This window comes from Amyelois transitella, chromosome Z, assembly GCF_032362555.1.
Source record: "Amyelois transitella isolate CPQ chromosome Z, ilAmyTran1.1, whole genome shotgun sequence".
Taxonomy (NCBI): domain Eukaryota; kingdom Metazoa; phylum Arthropoda; class Insecta; order Lepidoptera; family Pyralidae; genus Amyelois; species Amyelois transitella.
Genome location: NC_083535.1, coordinates 11,975,835 through 11,986,992, shown reverse-complemented (window position 1 = coordinate 11,986,992; position 11,158 = coordinate 11,975,835). Strand labels below are relative to the sequence as shown.

General features: G+C 35.7%; 1 protein-coding gene across 1 annotated transcript in view; it reads right to left on the bottom strand.

Annotated features, from left to right (window-relative positions):
* Positions 1-38: 38 nt before the first annotated feature.
* Positions 39-11,158, bottom strand: part of LOC106134023 (outer dense fiber protein 2) — a 31,336-nt gene continuing 20,216 nt past the window's right edge. Inside the window, exons 10-22 of the mRNA XM_060953666.1 lie at positions 7,083-7,145; positions 6,702-6,779; positions 5,973-6,107; positions 5,376-5,411; positions 4,935-4,985; positions 4,419-4,499; positions 3,987-4,268; positions 3,630-3,740; positions 3,202-3,354; positions 2,755-2,903; positions 2,240-2,401; positions 1,393-1,480; positions 39-1,167 (exon numbers count right to left, since the gene is read on the bottom strand). Of these exons, the coding sequence (XP_060809649.1) occupies positions 988-1,167; positions 1,393-1,480; positions 2,240-2,401; positions 2,755-2,903; positions 3,202-3,354; positions 3,630-3,740; positions 3,987-4,268; positions 4,419-4,499; positions 4,935-4,985; positions 5,376-5,411; positions 5,973-6,107; positions 6,702-6,779; positions 7,083-7,145 (1,569 nt within the window). The 3' untranslated portion in view covers positions 39-987. The remainder of the gene's footprint in view (positions 1,168-1,392; positions 1,481-2,239; positions 2,402-2,754; positions 2,904-3,201; positions 3,355-3,629; positions 3,741-3,986; positions 4,269-4,418; positions 4,500-4,934; positions 4,986-5,375; positions 5,412-5,972; positions 6,108-6,701; positions 6,780-7,082; positions 7,146-11,158) is intronic.

Sequence of the window (11,158 nt, the reverse complement as noted above, 5' to 3'; positions counted from 1 at the left end):
TTTTTTATTTGAAGCTAAAGAATTTACAGAACGGGAAATTCATAAATATTACAAAAGCAATTCTAATAACTGTTCCAAATAATAAAAATATTTTGAGCGCTGTTTTTACAAAGAGATTAACTATACAGCAAACAATGTAGGTACTTCGTGAACTGGCCAAAATGTCAGTCTAATTAGTTAAAGTGGTTGGTAAACCAAAAATTTCTGCAACAATGGCCTTGTATTATTTATATTATCCGTATGGAAATGATAAGTTGGATAATCTATCGGCTTTTTCAAAATATTTTTATATTAAAGTACCTAACTATAAATTTCATTCTGAGAGAGCCAAAGGTTTGACGCTTTATAACGATTGAACCCCAACTAAGAAACTTTCTCATCTTATAACCAATGTTTCGCATTACAGATACCGATTAGATCAATTCGAAAATTTTAATAAAAAACTTTTCGTGATCCAAATATTGACGATGTAACCTTTACGCAATTAGTGTCATATATTTATAGTTTAATGGAGGCACGGGTCGAAACATGAGATTGGGTTGTGTATCCAATTTGTAGAATTTAGCAGACTATTTGTTGTAATAGCAATTACTCAATAATACCAAGCAACTCCAGCACAATTATCAAAGTCGCTGAGCAAAAATCTTCATAAATGTGTGTAGAAAAACTAGAGAGAGGATCTAAAGAAAAGCCTCAAAAAGGCTATTTAAAAGTTTAACAAGGCCAACCACGAGGTTATAATGAGATATGATAGCCTTGTGACATTTGAAATTATAATAAAGTTAATAATCAATTAAATGGTAATATTAGTACCTTTTATATTGCGACTAAACTAGAGGTAGATACATGGACAAAAAATCCATAGAACGTGTTTTTTGCGTTCAGAAACAAAGTAATTAAACGTTATGTAGATCGATAAAACGGTTATCAAGACCAAAGACTTACATCCATAAAAGGCCGTTAATTAAACAAATACTAGAAATACAATCAAGGGTTATCAAAGAAGGTCTTGCAGGCGCACTCCTGGTTATCCACGTCGCCTTCGCCAGTGCTGGAGACGGTCTTCCTGAGGGTCTGAACCTGGGCTTGGAGGCCGAGGATCCTGAACTGAGCCTGCTCAAAGTTCTCGTTGAGCCGTTGGATCTGGCATGACATGCGGCATTGGAGCTGAAGGAAGAAACATATGAAGTATATAATAATGAGCTATATATAGGAGGACTCTTGATTCAATGACTGTTATATCGACGCACACCCCAAATCGATTGGTCTAGAGATTTATAATTCATCATGTAGGTTCTTCATATGGTATAGATGTGGTCGGCGTAGTATATCAATTCCACAAGAATCTTACCAAATTCACTAAAAAAAATAGTAACTATAGTGTAAACTCACTTCTTCACGGTCTTTCTCTGCAGTCTTGACTTGCGCTCTAGTAGCGGCCAGTTGCCTCTCCAACTCCGCTACAGTAGTTTGCATGCACCTATTTATAAAAAAATAAAATATAATAGCTGAACGTGGCCTATCAGTCCTTTCAAGACTGTTGTCTCTGTCTACTCCGCAAGGAATAAAGAAGTTATCATATGTATGTATGTATATAATGAAAAGCAATGAATATAAACTTCCAACCGTATATCTTTTCCGAAAAAACCGTGAGAGAAGACTACAGCTTATTCATTTAATTGCTAAAAAGATAGACCTAGTTGGATTCATCATTTTGAGAGGATAGAAATCGCTTCCTATTACGAGTTACCTGCTTTACTTTTTCCTAGATCATAGCCTCACTTGAAAAGAGTCAAACTATTTATTATGATGATGACATAATTAGGGAAAAGAGATAAAACAAAGGATCTTTGACGCTTCCATAAGAAGATACAAGCACAACAATCACCAAGGTCTTGATGATTGTTAAAACAAAATTTAACAATCAAAATACCTAGTATAGCGGGCAACATTGTAGGCCCTTACGGGGAGACATCGCGTCACTCTCCGCCCCCCTCGTCCATACCGCGCCGTTCCCAACGCCCGCGCCGAGGACCGCCCGCGCGCCTCATTGAACAAGTCAGTCTCTAAACAACGCGCGGACCGGTGCGGTATCCACTTCTAATCAGCGAGCGAGTTTTGTTATTTCTTTTCATAAGTTACCGAAGTAAAGTTGTTATCCCGTAGTTGGCTTTTACTTCTCGATCTCGCCCCGCTATACTAGTGATTAATGTCTCGTCTCTCATCCACTGAAACTTACTTCCTTATAGTCTCCGTGCGCTCATTGGCCCTGGCCAATGCGCGGGCGGCTTCGTCCCTAGCACGGTCCAGTTCTCCTCCCAACTGGGCGCATTCGTGCATCTTCTCCTGCAGACGTTTCTCATTCGCCAGAACTGCCTCCTCCATGCGGATCACTTGAGCTCTATGATAAAGAAAATTATATTTTAGATTCACCAAATTCCTTGAATACATTTACATGTGTTTTAGGTGAAAATTTGATTTAAACCGGCTATAAAATATTGTGTCTTGACAACATGAATTTATGTCCTCAATAGTGTCCGATCCAAAACTTGTCAAATCATCATTTTATACCAAAATTAAGTACGAACAGACTCATTAAGCAACACAGCCGAAATCTCAAAATTCATTAAATTTGACAGAGTTAAAACATTAAAGACAGACAATGGGTGATTGAAGATTTTGTAATTTTCCACCTGGCGACCTTAGACGCCACCTAAGGGTCTAAGCCTAAACATAGAAGAAATGATAAATTACTTCAGTCTTTCGATTTCAGTCTTGAGCGTAACGTTGCCTTCAGTGAGCTGCGCTATCCTCTGCTGCAACAACGCCATCTGCTTCTCATCGGCTCCCTTCTCCGGAGGCTTCTCTGGTGGTTTTGTGCTTTGATGTAGAAGCATGTGAACCTAGCGAAGGAAATCATCAGTCAAGTAATAATATATAAACAGCTCTAGTGGCTGTCGAACTACATTTAGGCGTTTGGTAGATATTATACTAAACTCTTATATAAATCACACTATGTCTAAGGGAAACCAATTGGTTAACGAAAAGAATAATATTCCAGAATTTTAACATAACCACGATCAGGAAGAATACGATGATGAATATAAGAGGAAAATGATCATGAAAAAATACTTCATCAACATACAGAGTCTTCAATATATTATTAACTGTTCTGAAATTACATATTTGATTCAGAAATACCTTCTCTCTAGCGCAGTTGAGCTCCCTAGCAAGTTGTTCAGCGTTATGTTCAGCAATTGCCTGCGATTGCTGTGCATCCTTCAGTCTCATCTGAGTCGCCTTCAGTAGGTCCGGGATCGGTGCCAACTCTTGTAGCTTCTCTTGGAACTTCAACTATGAAATCACAATGTATAATTTGAGACATTTTAGCTTAGCTAGCACTAATAAAATCTGCATTTCAGGCTAATCTACCACTAATTTCAATTTTGCTGATCTCAACATATGTGTAAAATTTCGATTTCAAGTACCATAAGTCTTAATGACTTTTCAAGTAACTTGTATAACGATTTATCATTTCCGAATTTGTATTTCTACTCAAAACAAGTTGAATTATCTTAAGAGAATGCAAAATTTGGGCAAGTTATCATTAGAAATCACATTGCTCTTACCTTGACTCTCTGGATCTCCAAGTTGATTTGTTCGCTGATCCTAGTGTTGTCCATATCCATCATATCCATTTGACGACGCTGCTCTTCCACTAACTGCTGAGCTTGGAGATACTAAACAAACAAACAAGATGTTTTAAAGTGTTTTCGATGATACTGTCTTCTTTCCCCTTTGTTTGTTGGTTGATTACCTATTTCCAATTACTAACAAGATATTTCAGTGTGAGATTCATCCTTAATTAAAAAATCTACTCAAAGATCTTAACAATTAAGTCTACTTTTTAGCTGGTGGGCCCAACACATTTCTTAGTTTAAATTCAACTCACTAATTTTGCCAATATGAATAGATACTTCACTTACTTTGACTCTGTAGTCTTGAAGCTGATCATTTTGCTCCTTCATCAGGATCCTCAACTCGTCGATCTCTTCTCTTGCCTCCCTGTAGCACCTCTTCAGAGCAGATACATTCACTTCCTGCTCAAACGCCTGCTCTTTGGACCCCAGGTTCATGTTGGTCTGGGTGGCCAGACCTTCGAATCTCATTTCCAATTCTCGAAGCTTGTGTTGAACCTCGCGGTGTTGGCATCTCTCTTTCTCTAGTTCTTCCTTCTTTTTCAATAGTTCCGTTCGGAGCATAGCACACTAAATTAAAAAAATATTATTGTTTTTCCAACATGGCCTCAAATTTCGCTGAACCAAACATTTTAAGGGCGTTGAAAGAAATTCCAACGTATAATACATTTTATCAGATGAACTTAATCGTCTTAATATTTTCAAAACTAAACAACTTACTTCTGTGACTTTGGTTTTGAAATTTTCTTCGGTTTGCTTGAGTTGAATCGTCAGTCTTGCAACTTCTTTTTCGGCTGGTGTCTACATAAAAAGGGAATCTCAAATCATGAAGTTCTTTTGATTTAAATATTAAAAAAAAATGCTATCTATTTTCAAGTACGGAGCATCTGAAATCAGGACTGAATAACTTTTTCGTGTCTGCAAGTATTTTAACTATTATTTTAATAACTTGGAATAACATAATGATTAGGTAAGTTATGTATTAATTCTAAAATTTCCACGGGAGCAAAGCCCCAAAGCGAAGCTAGTAACTAATATTTTATATTATTCGTAAGGTACTTTTACGGGATATCCTTTGGGATTTGTTATAGATGGACACAAAAATTAAGGGTCATCAATTTAAACTGAATCTATACAACAGCTTCTATCTATATTATTTCTCATTTAACATAGATCTTCGGTATTCTCATATATAATTTACATATATCTTTCAATTAAAAACTATAATATAATTACCGGTGGCGCATTTGGGTTGCATGGTGCAGGACACGGAGGGCAGACGCCACACTGGAAATATAAAAAATGTGTCTCAAAAAATCTATAATGTTGTACCTATATTTGTTGGTCCCTACATTAATGTATGGGAGTGAAAGTTGGGTATGGCAGAGAAAGCACGAAAGCACGAAATGCAGTGGAAATGAGAGCGTTAAAGAGTATGAATGGGTGTGAAATTGAGTGACCGGATAAGGAACAGCGTGATAAGGGAATGTTGTGATGTGAAAGAAGATGTAGTTACACGAATAGAAAAGGGTATGTTAAGATGGTTCAGTCATGTGGAGAGGATGAATGAAAGCAGGTTGACTAAACAGATATACAAGGAGTATGTATGTATGTATGCATATTTGGATTTGCATAAGGGCTTTAAACAAGTCACGCGATAAATAAAAAATATCTTACCGCTCTAGTCATAGGTGGCACAGGTGGTCCGCCGGGCTGTAAAGAGATGAAAGGGTTTTATGGAGTTCATTATTTATTCATTCATGTCAGAAATATAATATTTTTATTTATTTATTTATTCTTTATTGTTTTAATTAACAATAACAATTTGTAAAGTACAATAGGCGGACTTAATGCTAATAGCATTATCTAAGCTAGCTGTTGTATGATCACCCGATCATAAAAAATGTATAATAAACCTACTGACTATATTAATATACCATTACTATAAACCTATATTAAATATATAAGTATATATACCTATATTACGTAGAATACACCTAGAAATTTCGAAACATTTCTATGGCGTAGGTACATTCTAGACATCTGTACTAGTCTAACACTGTACTAGCTTCTACCCGCAGCTTCACTCGCGCGAATTTAGCGCCACCTACAAAACAATACACATTTTTCGCGAATCCCGCGGGTACTATAAAAGGTACACTAAGTCCTTCTCCGTACTCCAGCTTGTTTTAAATGAGTTTAATGTCTCCTTATTATTGTTTTTCGGCACAAGCAAAACCTCTAAAAATAAATTATTAGCTGTAAATAACTTACAGGCTGTTCAAAGCAAGTGTTCACACCGGCGCCGCCGCCGCGACACGCGCTCCCCGGCGGCGGGTTGGCCTTCACATTGTCCATCTCGACGCGAATGTGGTGGACCTCCAACTCCAGACCACCTAATTGTTTCTCCTGTAATCACAAATTACAATTTTGCAGAGTGATAATTAAAAATACTTTAGAACAGGTATAGCTCCATCACTTACCCGTGGATGTCGTAAAAGGCGACTAAGGGATTAGCTGATAAACTTGAAATTCTTCTTTTGGACGATGGGCTAGCGACCTGTCACTATTTGAATAAAAAATCTAAAAGGCGGCTTATGGAATAAGCCTTTCTAAATAATTTCAAAACAACCACGATTCAAACTGGTTAAGGTATCTCTAGGTCATCAGGGCTCCCTTCATATAACATCATCATTTATCATTAATAGGTCAGTAAGCGGCATCACAGTGCTCTATAAAAAAAGGTACATACATACATATAATCACGTCTATATCCCTTGCGGGGTAGACAAAGCCAACAGTTTTGAAAAGACTTATAGGCCACGTTCGGCTATTTGGCTTTTTGATGGAATTTGAATTTTTTTTCTATTTGAAAAAAAGATCATCCCTAGTTAGACCGAAACCCTCAAGAACATCGGAAAAGCGTGCAAACAGAAGCGGAAAAATTTACATTAGCGGGCGCAGGAAATAACTACTCGTAAGTAAGTAGGTAGTTCTACATACGAGTTCCAATGTGGATGTCTTGTAGTTCTCGAGTTTCTCCACCAACTCCTCGGCGAGTTTTACATCGAATTTATCGTTCTGAAAAATAACATAACATTACATTTAATCACGTCAATAGCCCATGCTGGGTAGACAGCGCCAACAGTCAAAAGACTGAAAGGCCACGTTCAGCTGTTTGGCTTATCCCTTAGTCGCATTTTACGATATGGATGTCGTAAAAAACGTCTAAGGGATAGCCTTGAAAACTCGGGATTCACTATGAGAATCTCAATTCTATCATTAAGCCGAACAGCTGAACGTCTATTGTTTTTTCCAAGACTGTTAGCTCTGTATACCCCACAAGGGATACAGACATGATTATATGTATGTATGTATGCTTACCTGACAATCCGATTCACACTGTTGTTGGCATTGTATTTCGTGGTTCATCGCAGTTGCATCGCCCTGGAAAAACATGTGGAGAAAAAAAAAGATTATTTATATACTTATATTAATTTTCAATATTAGAATCTCAATTCTACCATTAGGCCTATCAGCTGAACATAGCCTATCAGTCTTTCAGGACTGCAGGCTGACCTAAAGATATAAATGAATTAATATATTTATTTTCTTAAATTATTTTTACTTTTGTTTATTTTAGTTTATTTTATAGTTCAATAAAAACGAATTTTGTTGAGTATTATTATTAAATAAAAATAATAATATGAATGTGGTCCAAATTGCTGAAAGTTCTTATTAAATCTACTGGTCATTAAGCCAATAGTATCCTTACTTTACTTTATGTAGTACTAGCGACCCGCCCCGGCTTCGTACGGGTGCAAAATTATAAATGTTATTGCATAAAAACCTTCCTCTTGAATCACTCTACCTGTTACATAAAACCGCATCAAAATCCGTTGCGTCATTTTAAAGATTTAAGCATACAGACAAACAGACTAAAATAGCGACTTTGTTTTATACTATGTAGTGATTTTATTTATTGTATGTAGTATGTGTAACTTACACAGACTACATTAATAGTTTATGTTTGTAGTTTATTTATTATACACTAATATCTTGATCAAATTAAGGACGTCCTGGCAAAGGGTCAGGTCAAGTGTGCTCGAAACCGCCGAGCTTGCACGAAGAGAGTTATGAATGTGGATGAAGCGAAGGAAGTAAACAGAGATCGTGGCAAGTGGAATGATGTAGTCTCTGCCTGCCCCTCCGGGAAAAAAGCGTGATTTTATGTATTTTTGTATGTTTGTAATATCTTTTAGGTATGCTTCTCACCTTGTTCTATGTTTTACCTATCACTACCCAAAGGTTAACTGGAAGAGATTGCTTAGCGATAAGTCTGCCTTGGCTCAACGTATTAGTAATGTATGTTTCTACTACATATGTAATTTTTTATGGTCAATAAAGATAATTTGCACTTATAATTAATTATTTTTAGGGTTATCCCTAAAAATATTAATTAATTCCTGAAAACAAACTAACGGATACTTAATATTTACAATACATTATGATAGCTTCTTATTAGTCGTAAACTAAATTCAGTTAAATATAAACTCAGTCACTAAAATATGTTGCATTAAATACATATATATAGGGTAATTGCGCTGGTTTGGCGTCCAGTTCTACTTTTCGTCCATTTCACTTTTAAACGCATATAAAAAGAATATAAACACACCTATGCACGCATGTTGCAACTTGTCACGATCCTTCATACTTAAGCAACAGTTCTAACAACCACAAAATCCAATTTGTCAAGTGAAAACTTCGAAAAAATTAAACTCAGTGGCCAGCATGTGTTCGTGTTTCGTAGACGTCATTGCCGATACAAAAAAAATAGCTGGTGCAGGAACACTCAGTGGTGGGTTTTATGACTATTTCACATAGATTGGGTAATATTTTGGCATGTAAGGATATTTAAGAGTATAACTAACATTATGTTAAGGTTATTTTACAATGTTTTTGTAGTAATCTTAGTAAAAGTTTGCGGACGAATACTGACATGCCAATTTTACCAATTATTTGGTATCCGTCCACATGGACGGAAACTAAAACAGCAAGCTAAATATTTGGAATGTTCATTTTACTTTTTCAGAACTATAAAAAAATATGTGTTTTCTTTAGATATGAACTTTATTGGCTATTTGACAAGATATTTAGTTAACGTCCAATAATTTCTCAGTATTGCTTGTTTAAAAAAATGTTTAAATGGCATGGACGAAAACTAAACAGCAATTTTTTTTGTATTAGTTTTCGTCCATAATAGTGTGGAATCTACTTCTAACACATTTTCTTGTTAATTCGTACAGGTTTTTCTAGTAGGTACTAAACTTTGAAATTAATTGTTATAGATGGATTCGGGGAAATAAAAAAGCAGGAAATCTACTGCTGAAGAATAAATATTTTTGTTGATTAAATAAAAGATTATAAAGACAGTTTTTATTTAACATTGCACTTTTACTCTTTTTTACATACTGGACGGAAACTAGATCACACCAGGGCGAAAACCAAATTTTTTGGACGAAAACTAGTGAAATCTGCCATTTAACATTTAATTATTTATATAAAAAACAATGTAGTTATAATTAAAAGTTTCTTAATTTTTATCAAAAATAGACTATATGAGGTATATAAACAAATATGAGCTATTTTAATTAGGATACTTTATCATATTATTTTTACGTCTGAAAGCTAGCAACTCCGCTAATTGGACGAAAACCAGCGCAATCACCCTATATATTAGAAAAAAAGGTCCAAAAATAGAAAATTTTATCCTGTTTGTTTGTAAAGGTACTTACCCTACTTTGATATCAAGATAATGTTGATACAAGAAAACAATCTTCTTTTAATGATGTTTTGTTGATATAAAAAAATAAGTTATCATATTGAATCAATTTCTGAGAAATTTAGTCGTCAATAACGAGAAATAGTAAAGCTGCCGTTGCAATGTGTAGCGATGCGATTTGAGCTATGTCAGCTATACGATATGAGATAATGTATTGTGATAAGATGTTACTAAAAAGTCTTGCGATAAAAATACCTTTATGGTTTAAAGATCAAAACTCAAGTCAGGTCAGCCAGTCAGGCCAATAAAAAAAAATAGTTTATCAGTATTGGAATCGAAGGAAAAAAAATAATTTTGGAGGAGACAATTATGGGTTAAGCTTCCCTTCAAAGATCGCGCAAATCAGACAGGAGTCACTTCGTGTAAAAACCTGACGCACCCAATCCAGGAATATGGTCAAAGGCGGACCCTTGACTCCAAAGTGATGAGGATGGTGTATCCCTGATCGATCTATAGTGATCCCCCTGCAAAGGTTACGGAGGTCGGATGGGAGTCGCTTCGTGTAAAAACTTGAATCACCCGATTTGTGATCGTTGTCAAAGGTATACTCAGGGCTCTTCTCCAGTCTGGCGAGAATGGAACCTGGACGAAAAATGTCAAAGGAAGTCTGGGCGTCTCTCCAGAGAATTGAGAACAATTGCCAGAAGAATGAGTGAAGTACCTAATTATGCTTTACATGAGAGCAAAGCTAGTCCGTGCCTGAAGTATAAGCTAGTCACAATTAATAGTTCTTTGACCCTAGCTTCAGTAGTACAATAACAAAAAACATGTCTTTAGAAAATAAATCTCATAAAATTCATGTGCTTGCTGCAAACATTCCGCCAATTAGGATTCCTTTCTCGAAAATTAACAAGGTACCTAAACCGTCGCAGCTTATAAATGCCAAAGTAAGTTTATTATTGTTTGTTTGTTGTCTCTTCACGCGTTATCTACTAAACCAATTTGCTTCAAATTTTACGTATATATAATTAAAAGTCTGGAAAACGACATAGGGTACTATTATTCCCGGTAAAAACTATAATTCTTGTATTCTTTTGTAGGTGATCTTATGTATTTGTGCCGTGTGATTCCCGGCGCCAATACAAAAAAGAATAGGACCACTCCATCTCTTTCCCATGGATGTCGTAAAAGGCGACTAAGGGATAGGCTTATAAACTTGGGATTCTGTCAACCCTGTCACTATTTGAATCTCAATTCTATCATTAAGCCAAATAGCTGAACGTGGGCATTTAGTCTTCAAGACTGTTGGCTCTGTCTACCCCACATGAGATATAGACGTGACCATAATATGGTCACGTCTATATCACATACATACATTATGTATGTATGTATGTGATCTTAAGAGATAGTTCGATATAATTCCAACACCAGACGGAAAATTGTATCGCAATATTTTCCCCTTTTGAACTTTTCATGGAAACAGTTTCGTTTAGAAATATATAGGTAGGTATATACGAAAATCTTCATAATAACGAAACAACTGTCCTTGAACGGGTAGTATAAAACCTTTTTTTATTGACAACGCAATTATTGTATTGAGTACCCAATTATTGTTTCTACAAACAAAATGTTAGGTACATTACTTACGGTGACATGACGTGATCCATTTTAAATCATA